The sequence below is a fragment of the Dama dama genome, chromosome 1 (genome assembly GCF_033118175.1).
Source record: "Dama dama isolate Ldn47 chromosome 1, ASM3311817v1, whole genome shotgun sequence".
Lineage (NCBI taxonomy): Eukaryota > Metazoa > Chordata > Mammalia > Artiodactyla > Cervidae > Dama > Dama dama.
Genome location: NC_083681.1, coordinates 38,414,145 through 38,428,428, shown reverse-complemented (window position 1 = coordinate 38,428,428; position 14,284 = coordinate 38,414,145). Strand labels below are relative to the sequence as shown.

Sequence of the window (14,284 nt, the reverse complement as noted above, 5' to 3'; positions counted from 1 at the left end):
GTAATCGTAAAGAGATTTCTCACTGAAGATAACTTTTGAGGCTGTCTGTTGCTAAGTTAATGAGCATTGTCATGCTTAAAAACTTGAGAAATTGAAGCTCTTTGCATTTTATTGCAAAAAATACTTCTATCTGCTATTTGTAGTTTTTATTTGCACTCCATTTTCCCACAGCACACCGAAAAGATGTACTTTCTGTGGCCAAACATTGAATGCATTTACTCTTACACTGTTTTTTTTACGACTGATCGTGCCCAGCGTGTGTGTTAACCACCGGCTGTTTTCTATGAATAAAGCAGTGGTAGGTCTGCAGTTAAGAGAGATTCTCATTGTTTAGACAGGTTCTTCTTTGCTGTGCAATAACTGATTCAGAACTAATTCCAGCACATTTTCAAGTCTCTATCATAGTTCACAAAATAATGATTAAATAGGGAAAAAAATCTATTTTGTAGCATGGGTTTTTCAGTGATAAACATAAAAAAGTTGCCCCCAATCTTCTGTTGTGTGTATTGCACGTAAACCAAGAACTGGTCTAGATTCATCCCATGTGTGCATTTACTCTTTGCAACCCCATGGACCGTAGCCCACCAGGCTCCTCTGTCCATGGGATTCTCCAGGCAAGAATACCGGAATGGGTTGTCATTCCCTTCTCCAAGGATCTTCCTGACCCAGAGATTGAACCCAGGTCTCCTGTACCGTACGCAGACTCTTTTACCATCTGAGCCACCAGGAAAGCCCCTAAAGTATCTGCTATGTACAAATATGACAGTGATTACTCTTTTACCTTATATGCCTTTTCAGTTCTGTGATGTCCCAGAGTGTTGCATAGTAAATACATTTTGGAGATTTTTTGGTCTGTTCTCTCTTCCAGCATAAAGTTTGTCATCTGTGTGGCTAATTTTACACATCTCTTGGCAATAGTTTATCTTCTTTATATGCTTTTCCTTTGGGGAGCACAGAATCTGAATGGTGCTTCCAGTTTATGTCACTTCTATTTTAGAAACAGAAATCTTCAGTTTCATATAAGAAAGCTTTATGGGATTGTTCTGGAAAAAGTTCTACTGGTTTACCAAAAAGGCTTCACATTTTGCGTGACTGTCATAAAAGTTTCAAAGTAGATAGCATGCAGTCTAAAAAAAAAAAAAATCCAGTTTTTAGATGGTCACTGTTATATGGTTTAGTGATATTTTTGCTTTTATGGTTTTGTGTGGTATTATCATACGCACAGCTTTGTATTGAGTTTGCATTAGAATATTGTTCTTGATTTAGGCTTAACATATATTTGGAGTTATTTATGTTACTGTTTCTGTTAGTACCTTGAGCTTTAAGGAAACCAATGTTGAACCATTTATTTTTTGATTGGCGACATAAGGTGTAACACAATGCCAAGAATGCAAATTCAACAGATAAAAGCAATAATAATCAAATGACATGAAATATCAAATTTTATATTAAATTGGTATAACATTTACTCTTCATTTCTGTACTTTCTTATTGTGGACCACACATTGAGTAACTCTGCTCTAAGATATTTCTCGCTGCAGCTGTATGATTCCTGGATCATATATCTTCTACTACTTACACAGAAATTTTGTTTTCTCAAAATCACTAATATTCTACTTGTCCAATTTACACAGAAGTCAGTCTCCCAGCAATTTGTGGCTTTCACTGTATCTGTTTCAGTTCCTAATATGCAGGAGATTTCAGACTAAGACCTGCTGCTTTTTGGCAAATGTATTTTTGATCACAGAGAAAGTGACTGCAAATAAGACTGAGCTACTGCTCAAGAGTTTATTCAAAGCCAGAGTAGCAGGTGGGAAGCAAGGAATGTTAAGAAACCCTAATGACGAAAGTATGCTGGAGTTAGCAAGAAATCAGCTTCTTCTCAGATTGATGATGAGGAGAAATGAGGCACAGGTATGTCACCATTTGACGGTACCCTTGTAGAAGAAATGTGGGAGTATGGATTGGACAACAGCATCTTAGGCAAGTTTGTAGACTCAGACGCAAATCTCATAGGTAATCTTTAGTGACTCAACCGGTGGTTCTGTCTTCATTCCTGTCCACTCTGTACTTTTTTTTTTAGTGAACTTAAGGAAACATCAGATTTACAAATGTCATGATGATGGGAAGAATGGTAAATAGGCTAGTCAACATTCCACTCTCCGAAGAAATTTGAACAGGCTAAAATCAGGACTGAAGTGTAAGGTATTGCACTTGGGACTAAAAAGCCAGTTGTGTAACCATAGCATGCAAATGGAACATGTATCCCCTGGTGGCTCAGATGGTAAAGAATCTGCCTGCAATGCAAGAGACCCAGGTTCCATCTCTGGGTCAGGAAGATGCCCTGGAGAAGGGAATAGCAACAACCCGCTCCAGTATTTTTGCCTGGAGAATTCCATGGATGGAGGAGCCTAGCAGGCTACAGTCCATGGGATCGTAAAGAGTCAGACATGACTGAGCAACTAACACTTTGACTACTTTTTATATCAAGTATACAAGAAACTTAGGGATTTTAGGTTACTTTAATCTTAATGTGAATGTTCTTAGGAAGTTATTAGTGTCTTAAACTGCATTAATTAATGTCTTTATATGCTGGTTAAATCACAGCCTGAAGCAATTATATGAGGACCACACTTAGGGCTATATAAAATACTGTGTAAATTTGATGAGTCTACTAATATATATTAAATTCTTTTTATGTTACTGTACCATAGCCATTTTGCAGGTACTAGTCCATGAATTTTGTAAACAGTTGTAGTATGTCTGGATTTTCTTTGGGAAGAAATATGTTTCTCTTCACTGGCAAGAGATGACCTTCTGCAAGGGTGTTGACAAGAAGATGGTGATAATGACAAATGATGATTTTTAAAAGGGGTCGCCAAGCCGTAGCCCACTAACCAAATCCTGCTAGCAACCTTTTTTGTGTGGCCACAGAGCTAAGAATATTTGTTTTGTTTTGCATTTTAAAGGGTTGTAAAACAAAAAGCAAAGAATATGCCATGGAGACCTTATGTGGCTTGTAAAGCCTAAATTATTTGTATCTTTACGAAAAAAATTCTGTCAACTCCTAAATGAAATATTGGACCAATGAAAGAATAGATAACATTTTAAGATCTTTTGCATCAGGAGCCTTATGACTAGAAACAAATATTTCAGTACATGGAAATTATGTGATTGGATTACAAATTAACTAGGCTTATGTTCATGGTTAGGGTTCAAAGCTATGTAGAAAATTGTCATTGTATCAGTTATTTAGGCAAAAGGAAGAAACTCATTTGTCAATTTAAGTAAATTTAAAAGAAATTAGTTTTAGTTGTAGTTAGCAGCTATAGCTTGCCAAATTTGAGATAATTTTGTCTCTTTGAGCAGTGACTGTTGGAGGGGAAGTAGCCCCACAGCCTGCTAGGAAGAGACCGGCAGGAAAAACTAGTCTAGTACTAAGAAGTTGTCATTGATAATCTATAAAGAAGAGAAACAGGGAAACTAATTAAATCTGTGAATCAAAAGGGTTGTGTGTAACTTTTTATAAATCCACTCTTTTATGCTTTATGTAAACCGCAGGCAAGCTTTTTAAAGGTACTTTTGACAACAGAGCCTTGTTGCTAGGGAAATAGCACCACCTACTGACACTGGTTTAAAATGACAAATTATGAGCCTTTGGAGAGGGTGGGAAGTGGGGAGAGCGGTGATTTCTCCTTCTTCATGTATTTTTAGTTAAATGGATGTGGTTTTGGATTTATAGTTTTGGTTCTGTGGTAATAGATATTTTAAAGGTTAATATAGCTTAGTTTAGTGACTTTATTCTGACTCTCTTGCTTTTTCAATGACAGATTGTGTAATTAATGAAATATTCTATCTAGAGATCACTTTTATTCTCACCTGCCCAATTTCTCTCCCAAAATTTAAGCTGTTTTTTTATCTGTAATTGAAGATGCTCCATTTTGTAACTAAGTGAATTCTTTTATTTATTTTTTCTTTCAGATGATTCTTTGGGATTGGGACTTAAAGCAGTGGTATAAACCTCACTACCAGGTAAATATAAATGATATCACTAATAACATCTGTAATCAAATTTTTGACATATAATGTTACCTTCAGAAGATTTCTATGCCAGAAGATTTTTCTTTAGCTGAATTAAAATAACCAAAACTTCATTTAGGTAGATTTAAAAAAAATAAATTTTAGTTGCAAAGGAAAAGAAAATGATCAGTAACCAAATATCTATAGTTACTTTTTAAATGTTGCTGGTACAATCTGGGCTTATCAATAGAAAATGCCACAGGTGAATGAATTTTCACAAACTAAACTTCCCGTATAACTAGTACCCATAACAAAAACTAGAACATTACCAGCATCCTACAAGCCTCACTTGTGTACCATTCTAGTCATTACATATGTCTCCAAAGAAAATCCCTATCCATACTCCTGGAAATTAGTTTTATTTATGAAATATATAGAGAGAGATAGATATACACATATGGAATCATACAAAATGGACTTTTTAAAGATTTTTCATCACTTTATGTTGGTATCAGTGAAACTGAAAATAGACGTGTAGGAGAACAAAGGAGAATCAAACATCAAGGAATAACTTTGTTAACTTTTGATATATATCTTTATAGATCTTTTCCTAGTTTTCCAGTGTACTGAAATGTATAGTTTATATAATTTTAGTCCAAAAATGGTAATATTATATTCCATATGCTATTTGAAACCTGATGTTTTTTTATACTAACAGGTAAACATTAATAAATATCAAATCCTTGTCATACGTGTGTACGGAAACATTAACTCTATTTATCACATCTATTTATTTAATGTTAGTTGTTCCAATATAAAACTTTGAAAAATGAACACCCCTTTGAGTGGTTGAGTCTTGTTTTTAAACAATAAACGGCATAACCACAACAGCCCATATTCTCTGATGTGACTGTTACAGTCAGGTGAAGTGAGGAAGGCCACATCTGACCTGTTAAATATAAGGGACTGGAGTTCCTTGACCTAAATAGTGGCCTTTGCCTCAGTCATGTCCACCAAGATTCTCAGTTTCCAGTTAAAAGAGTATCTGTGTGCTCAGTCACTCAGTCGTGGGCGACTCTTTGTGACCCCATGGACCCCACCAGGCTCCTCTGTCCATGGAATTTTCCAAGCAAGAATACTGGAGTGGGTTGCTATTTCCTTCTCCAGGAAACGAGTATCTAAATTACTGGTAAAATCTAAAGATAAGTAAGCAGTGATGGTTCAAGCATGGGCTTGTAGTCCCACAGACTTTTATTTCTTCTACCCTTCTTTTTCTTTCGAATAATCCTTTTTTTTTTTAAAAAAATTGAAATGTAGGGGATTCCCTGGCAGTCTGGTGATTAGGACTTGGTGCTTTTACTGCCATGATCTCGAGTTTGATCCCTGGTCAAGGAGTTAAAGATAGGGTAGGCCACGCAGCATGGCCAAAAAAAAGAAAAAATGTGAAGTCTAACACTGATGTATAAAAGTGCACAAGTCACAACTGTACAACTTGATGAATTTTCTCAGAGTGAATATATACATGTGACCATTTTTCAGATGAATTCAGCACCCCAAAAGCCCCTTCTGCTCCCTGCCTAGTCATCAGCTTCTCCCAGGTCTTATTTCAATACTGATTTCTGTCATCACAGCTTAGTCTTTTTCTGAATTGTAAGTAAATGGAATCACTCATATGTGTTTTCTGTTTTACTTCTTTCAAAATTTATCTGTAAGATTAATTTGTTATTATGCGTAGTAGTAATTCACCCATTATTATTCCATTTAGTGTTTTATTGAATGAATATACAATCAATTCATCCAGTATAGTAGACTGACATTTATTTTTCAGTTTTTTGTCTGTTTCAAGTTTGGCTGCTGGAATATTCTTGATGTCTTTTGTTGGATATTAGAGGGAGGTATGCATGTGATATGTTCAGTTTTAGTAGGAGGCACCAGATAATTTTCCAAAGAGTTTCTGTATCACTTTTACCCAGCCGTCAGCAGTATACAGGTGTTTCCAGTTGATCCACATCTTTGTCAGCACTTGGTAGTGTCTGTTTTAAATCATTCTGGTAGCTGTTGAAGAGTATCTTGTTGTAGTTTTAATATTAGCATTTCACTGATGGCTCATCAGGTTGAGAATCTTTTCATGTTAATTTGCTACTCAGATATCCTCTGCTGAAGACCTTTTCCCCATTTTTTCCCCAGCGATTATCTACCTTTTACTTAAGTGATCAGTAGGAGTTCTTTATGTATTTTGGACATGAATATTCCTTAAGAAATCTTCTCCCTGTCTGTGGCTTATCATGGTGTCTTATTGAAAACACTCTATTCATCAATCATTTCCTTTTATGTCAACTTATCATTTCCTTTTTATCTAGTGTTTTTTGTATGTGTCCTACTTAAGAACATCTTGTCTACTCCCTGGGCTGTGTCTACCCTCTTCTGTTACCTCCTAGCAGTTTTATTGTTTTACTTTCCATCTTCAGATCTGTAATACATCTAGAATTGATTTTTCTGTATTGTGGTTTACGTATCAAGACAGTTTTTTCCCACATGGTTATCTAGTTGATCCACTTCCAGTTATTGAAAAAAATATATCTTTCTTCTTTGCACTGGATCATCATCTTTGTCTTTTAAGTGACAAAATGTAGATTTGTTTCAGGGCTTTATATTCTGTTTTTCAGTTTGTCTCTCCTGAAGCACTGATACCAGACTCATTATTTTAATTACTGTAACTTTATAATAGTGTAAGTTCTCTAGCTTTGTTATTCCTCAAAATTATCTTGGCTATTCTTTAATAAACTTGAAAATTTCCGTATCCAAAAAAATATACTAGGATCTCGACTGAGATTTTATTGACTCTATAGATCACTATGAGGAGAATTTACATCTTTATAATACTGAGGCTTTCAATACATGAAAATGGCATATTCCTTCACTTATCTGAGTCATCTTTTATCTTAATAATGTTTTCAGTGCAGGTGTCATGCATCTGATTTGTTAGATTTGTTCTTAGATATTTAATTTTTTAAATTTGAAAAATGTAAAAGGTAGCAATTTTTAGAAATTCCATGTTTTTAACAGTTTGTGCTGCCCCATGGGAGTTTAATTGAGTTTTATATATTGACCCATGTATCCAGTGTCCTTGCTAAATTTACTTATTAATTCTAATAGCTTGTCTGAGGATCCTTTTAGAGTCTTTAGGGACATAATAATGTCATCAATGAATAAAGACAGGCTTATTATTTCCAATCATATGAGACTTTTCTTGCATAACTGTATGGTTTAGGATCTCTAATGCGGTGTTGAATAGAAGTGGTACTAGTAGATAGCCTTGTCTTCTTCATGACCTCAGGGAGAAAATATTCAACACACTCACCACTAATGTTTAATATAGGTACCCTTTATCAGGTTAACGATGTTCTATTCTAATCCCAGTTCACTAAAAACGTTTTTCTTCTAAGTCAGAAATGGGTCTAGAATTCTATCAGATGCTTTTTCTGAGATGATCCCTGAATTTTCGCCCATTTTTTCCTATTAATGTGATAAGTTAATTATGGGCCTGTGTTGAATCATCTCTGGATTCCCAGAATAAAGCAAATTTGATCAAGAACTGTTTTCTTTTTAAAAATATATATCACTGGATTTTATTTATTAATATTTTGAATTCATGGTTACATGAGAGTTGGCCTTACAATTATTGTTTTTATCATGTTTTTGGCATAAAGGTTATACTGGCCTCATAAAATAAGGTGGGAAATTCCCCCCACTTTTTTCTGTTATCTAAAAGAATCTAGTAAGATGGGTTTCATTTCTTCGTTTGGAAGAATACTCTGGTGAAGCTATCTTAGTTTGGAGCTTTTCTTATGGACAAGTTTTATTTTTTTTTATTTTTTATTTTTTTGTGTAATAAAGTTTTATTAAAGTATAAAGGAGATAGAGAAAGCTTCTGACATAGGCATCAGAAGGGGGCAAAAGAGTACCCCTTTGCTAGTGTTAGCAATGGAGTTATATACTCTCCAATGAATCCAAAGAATGTCTGGAGGCTGTAAAGACCTCACCAGACCTACTCCCATAATTTACATTTTAAGATAACAGAGTTGGCCAGAAGGTTTAATCCAAAGATTGTCCTCAGGCAGGATACATCCTTGTAAAGACCAGACCTACTCCCATAATTTATGTTTTAAGATAACAGAATTAGCCAGAGGGTTTAATCCAAAGACTGTCCTCAGGCAGGATACATTATTGTTATATAATCCTAAGGAATGTAGAGGAAAAAAAGTAAAAAAGTTTGTCCTTTCTTCCTCCTCGAATATCCCAGACCTCTCTCCTTGGGGACCCCTAGACTTCTTATCAACCTGCCTAGGAAACGACTCTCTCATTCCCCCCTTTTCTTTTAGGAGAATTATGTTTCCTAGGGAAAAGGGGCGTCATTCTCATTCCATAACTGCTTCCGAGCTGACAAGGGGTGTTGTCCCTAAATTGGTGAGGCAACATATTCTCCTAATCCTCATAGTGAGGATGTCTGATCCAGAGGCTCCAAGTAATAGTGGAGGAGGCTGTGGCACTCATAGGAGCTCGGACAACTATTTGTAAACTAAAAGCTTTTAGGTGGTTAGAAAACCCCATTATACAGTTACAGATGTAAGGCAAAATAGTCATTAAACCAAGTTAAAATCAAAATGAAAAGTCACATTATGTCCATAGTTACATCAGTCCGTCTTAAGGTTGTTAGATGTCATCAGTTTAAGAAGAGGCATCACATGCGATTGTTGAAGGTATTTGCAGACTTGGAGAAAGTCCTTTCCTTGAAGTGGAGATGTACACCATGGGATGCCTTTCACAGATGAAGAAGGGAGTGGTCCACAGACCCAGCAATTAAACCGATTGTGGAATGCAGCATAGGAGTGAGCCCAGGACAGGAAGGCATTGTCTTGAGGATCAAACGGCAAACTCAGGATTTCTGGAGTCAGCAGAAATAGGCTCACATAGATTATCAGGCCCATCTGAAACATACAGAATTATTAAGTTTCTTAAAGTTTTAGGACTATTCAGGCTTTCTGTCTTTTCTTGTTTCTTTGGTTCATGGTGTTCTTCTTGAAAATCTTTGGTTTTGTTCCCTCCAGCATTGAGACTGCTGACAGCTTTATTTTACTTTCAAAATAGAAATCTTTTTGAGGATTTCTGTTTGGTGCCTCTATCTTTTGGCCTCTGTTTACAAATTGGCAAATATCTCCAGGGGGAAGGCAGCTCCAAATTCAGGCTTGCATCTTTGTTCTCCCCTTCTCTCTGGGATCTTGCTTGGAAGCATTTAAAGCTCTCTGTCTTTATAACCCTAAATTCCATATTTGGTCTCCCAGCTCCTTGAGACTATAGAAGGCTCTATGCTATTTTCTAGCCTCTTAACTACTCTGCTTCTCATCTTCTATGCCCTGTGTCAGTTATAAATCAGCAGCAAATTCCTTGAAAGGAGAAAGTAGCACAGAATATTGGGTTTGGTTCACTTTGATCTCTCCTCAGCTGCTGCTGCTAAGTCTCTTCAGTCGTGTCGGACTCTGTGCGACCCCATAGACAGCTGTTTTTTCAAGCCCTGGTTGCTTGACTGTGCTCTGATGCACTGAAGTGGATACATTTCTGGTGTATTTTGGCTTTTCTAGATCAGTTGTTCTGGGCAGTAGAGTTGGTCTGATAGAAACTAGTCCCTCCCAGCTGAAAAATAGGCAAGCCTCTTAAGTCACTATGAACCTATTTCCTCTATAAATTTTGAATAATACCAGTTCCTCCAGAGGGGTGATTAAAATAATAATAATAATATGTGCCTGGTACATAGTAGCACAAAAACATAAGCTAATATTAATTTCAATAGTAATAAATACTAAACATCTCTGAAATTATAGCATAAGTTAGGAGTTAACAAGTTTCTTCCTATAGAGGGCCATATCTCAAATATTTTAGCATTTGCAGGGACACACAGCCACCTGCTACTCCCCCTCCTCCACTCCCACAATAACTGGTAAAATGTAGAATTTATTCTTGACCCTGTGTACAAAAACAAGAGTTTGCCAAATATAAGCCGATGGGAAATAAGAATTTAAGTTAAACTTTTAAAATCATAGCAAATATTTTGAATATTCAGTTCGATCAGAAATAAATCAGGTCATGTCAGTCTCTTGCTCACTGTGCTGCAATCGCACCAAAAATAAAAACTGAAGTCCTAATCACGGACTTAAAAGACCCTACACAATAAGGTCCCTTGCTTCACTCCCTTTTAGTTCTCTGACTTCATCTACGCTTTCTTTTTCATTTACTCTGCCCCTGCTACACTGGCCTCCTCGTTATTCCTCAAACTCGCCAGACAGGCTTCTGCCTCCGCATCTTTGCACGTACTAGTCTGTGTGCTTGGAATGCTCTTTTCTCACACATTTGTCAGGTTTTAACATCATAAGTAGTGCGTTCTTTTCAGTGCCCTCCATCACTTCTTTTTTCTTTTTCTTGCTTTATTTCTCTTTGACCTGCTCAAAATCTGTGACTTTCCATTGTCCTTATCCTGTCCTTATCCACATTCCTTATCCTGGAATCTGATGTTCTCAAATATTGATTCCAACATGCTTTTCCAACCTTATTTTGTACTGCTCTTTTCTTTTTTTAAAATATATAACATATATATATTATACATACATACACACACACACACACCTGTGATAGGGTATCTTACAACCGTCACCCAACAGCAAAAGGTAACGTAGACTTCCTGCCTAGCCACAGACTGTGATGCTGGTAGGCTCTTCCTTTCTTCAAAACTGAATGAGTCTTGCCAACAACACCTAGGGCAAATTGATCCGGAACTCCATTCATCCTAAGTGGCCAGGGAAGTATGCTCATTCTCTACTAAGCATGAGACTCTCCTTCCCCAGCAAGGCAGGGGGTGGCCAGGTCTCCACAACACAGGTGCCTGGCCCAGAAAGTGCTCTTTGTCCTGTGGCCTGGAGACTCCCTTCCCCAACTTTGCAGCAGATAGCCCAACCTGGGGAGTTCCTTAGTCGTGTCTGACTCTTTGCGACCCCATAGACAGTAGCTCACCAGGCTCCTCTGTCCATGGGGTTATCCAGGCCAGAATGCTGGAGTGGGTAGCCATGCCCTTCTCCAGGGGATCTTCCCAACCCAGGGATCAAATCAAACCCAGGTTTCCCACACTGCAACTCCCACCCCTAGGCACCAGCCCTTGTGGAACCAGAAGGAAATCAAGCAGACTAAAACTACCACTGTGAATGCCCTGAAAATTAAATTTCATTAGAACTACAGCCTGAAAAAGCAGTGTAGGACATAGTACTAAATCTAAACAGAAAGAGCACCTCCTACTATAAAAGACATAAATAGGACCCAGAGTCTTCTAGAATAGTTACCAAAATGTTGACAGGAATTTTTTTTTTTTTTTTTCATATATTTTTATTAGGTGGAGGCTAATTACTTTACAGTATTGTAGTGGTTTTTGCCATACATTGACATGAATCAGCCATGGATTTACATGTGTTCCCCATCCCGATCCCCCCTCCCGCCTCCCTCCTCATCCTATCCCTCTGGGTCTTCCCAGTGCACCAGCCCTGAGCACTTGTCTCATGCATCCAACCTGGGCTGGTGATCTGTTTCACCCTTGATAGTATACTTGTTTCAATGCTATTCTCTCAGAACATCCCACCCTCGCCTTCTCCCACAGAGTCCCAAAGTCTGTTCTGTACATCTGTGTCTCTTTTTCTGTTTTGCATATAAGGTTATCATTATCATCTTTTTAAATTCCATATATATGCGTTAGTATACTGTATTGCTCTTTATCTTTCTGGCTTACTTCATTCTGTATAATGGGCTCCAGTTTCATCCATCTCATTAGAACTGATTCAAATGAATTCTTTTTAATGGCTGAGTAATATTCCATTGTCTATATGTACCATGGCTTCCTTATCCATTTGTCTGCTGATGGGCATCTAGGTTGCTTCCATGTCCTGGCTATTATAAACAGTGCTGCGATGAACACTGGGGTACACGTGTCTCTTTCAGATCTGGTTTCCTTGGTGTTTATGCCCAGGAGTGGGATTGCTGGGTCATATGGCAGTTGTATTTCCAGTTTTTTAAGGAATCTCCACACTGTTCTCCATAGTGGCTGTACTAGTTTGCATTCCCACCAACAGTGTAAGAGGGTTCCCTTTTCTCCACACCCTCTCCAGCATTTATTGGTTGTAGACTTTTGGATAGCAGCCATCCTGACTGGCGTGTAATGGTACCTCATTGTGGTTTTGATTTGCATTTCTCTGATAATGAGTGATGTGGAGCATCTTTTCACGTGTTTGTTAGCCATCTGTATGTCTTCTTTGGAGAAATGTCTGTTTAGTTCTTTGGCCCATTTTTTGCTTGGGTCATTTATTTTTCTGGAATTGAACTGCAGCAGTTGCTTGTATATTTTTGAGATTAATCCTTTGTCTGTTGCTTCGTTTGCTGTTATTTTCTCCCATTCTGAGGGCTGTCTTTTCACCTTGCTGATAGTTTCCTTTGTTGTGCAAAAGCTTTTAAGTTTAATTAGGTCCCATTTGTTTATTTTTGCTTTTATTTCCAATATTCTGGGAGGTGGGTCATAGAGGATCCTGCTGTGATTTATATCAGAGAGTGTTTTGCCTATGTTCTCCTCTAGGAGTTTTATAGTTTCTGGTCTTACATTTAGATCTTTAGCCCATTTTGAGTTTATTTTTGTGTATGGTGTTAGAAAGTGTTCTGGTAAAAAAAAAAAAAAAAAAAAACAAAACTGTTCTGGTTTTATTCTTTTGCAAGTGGTTCACCAGTTTTCCCAGCACCACTTGTTAAAGAGGTTGTCTTTTTTCCATTGTATATTCTTGTCTCCTTTGTCAAAGATAGGGTGTCCATAGGTACATGGATTTATCTCTGGGCTTTCTATTCTGTTCCGTTGATACATATTTCTGTCCTTGTGCCAGTACCATACTGTCTTGATGACTGTGGCTTTGTAGTAGAGCCTGAAGTCCAGTTCCATTCTTCTTTCTTAAGATTGCTTTGGCTATTTGAGGTTTTTTGTATTTCCATCCAAATTGTGAAATTATTTGTTCTAGTTCTGTGAAAAATACCGTTGGTAGCTTGATAGGGATTGCATTGAATCTGTAGATTGCTTTGGGTAGTATAGTCATTTTCACAATATTGATTCTTCCAATTCATGATCACAGTATATTTCTCCATCTGTTTGTGTCCTCTTTGATTTCTTTCATCAGTGTTTTATAGTTTTCTATGTATAGGTCTTTCATTTCTTTAGGTAGATATACTCCTAAGTATTTTATTCTTTTTGTTGCAATGGTGAATGGTATTGTTTCCTTAATTTCTCTTTCTATTTTCTCATTGTTAGTGTATAGGAATGCAAGGGATTTCTGTGTGTTAATTTATATCCTGCAACATTACTGTATTCATTGATTAGCTCTAGTAATTTTCTGGTAGAGTCTTTAGGGTTTTCTATGTAGAGGATCATGTCTGCAAACAGTGAGAGTTTTACTTCTTCTTTTCCTATCTGGATTCCTTTTGTTTCTTTTTCTGCTTTGATTGCTGTGGCCAACATTTCCAAAACTATGTTGAATAGTAGTGGTGAGAGTGGGCACCCTTGTCTTGTTCCTGATTTTAGGGGAAATGCTTTCAATTTTTCACCATTGATAATAATGTTTGCTGTGGGTTTGTCATATATAGCTTTTATTATGTTGAGGTATGTTCCTTCTATTCCTGCTTTCTGGAGAATTTTTATCATAAATGGATGTTGAATTTTGTCAAAGGCTTTTTCTGCATCTATTGAGATAATCATATAGTTTTTATCTTTCCATTTGTTAATGTGGTATATTACATTGATTGCTTTGCAGATATTAAAGAATCCTTGCATTCCTGGGATAAAGCCCACTTGGTCATGATGTATGATCTTTTTAATATGTTGTTGGATTCTGTTTGCTAGAATTTTGTTAAGGATTTTTGCATCTATGTTCATCAGTGATATTGGACTGTAGTTTTCTTTGGTTTTGGTATTAGGGTGATGGTGGCCTCATAGAATGGGTTTGGAAGTTTGCCTTCTTCTGTAATTTTCTGGAAGAGTTTGAGTAAGATAGGTGTTAGCTCTTCTCTAAATTTTTGGTAGAATTCAGCTGTGAAGCCATCTGGTGCTGGGCTTTTGTTTGCTGGAAGATTTCTGATTACAGTTTTGATTTCCGTGCTTGTGATGGGTCTGTTAAGATCTTCTATTTCTTCCTGGTTC

At 36.9% G+C, this 14,284-nt stretch overlaps 1 protein-coding gene across 3 annotated transcripts in view; it reads left to right on the top strand.

The window, feature by feature from the left end:
* Positions 1 to 14,284, top strand: part of PDE3B (phosphodiesterase 3B) — a 176,720-nt gene that overhangs the window by 95,609 nt on the left and 66,827 nt on the right. For all 3 annotated transcript variants that reach the window (XM_061147144.1, XM_061147126.1, XM_061147136.1), the window contains exon 2: positions 3,982 to 4,032. In XM_061147144.1, the coding sequence (XP_061003127.1) occupies positions 3,982 to 4,032 (51 nt within the window). The remainder of the gene's footprint in view (positions 1 to 3,981; positions 4,033 to 14,284) is intronic.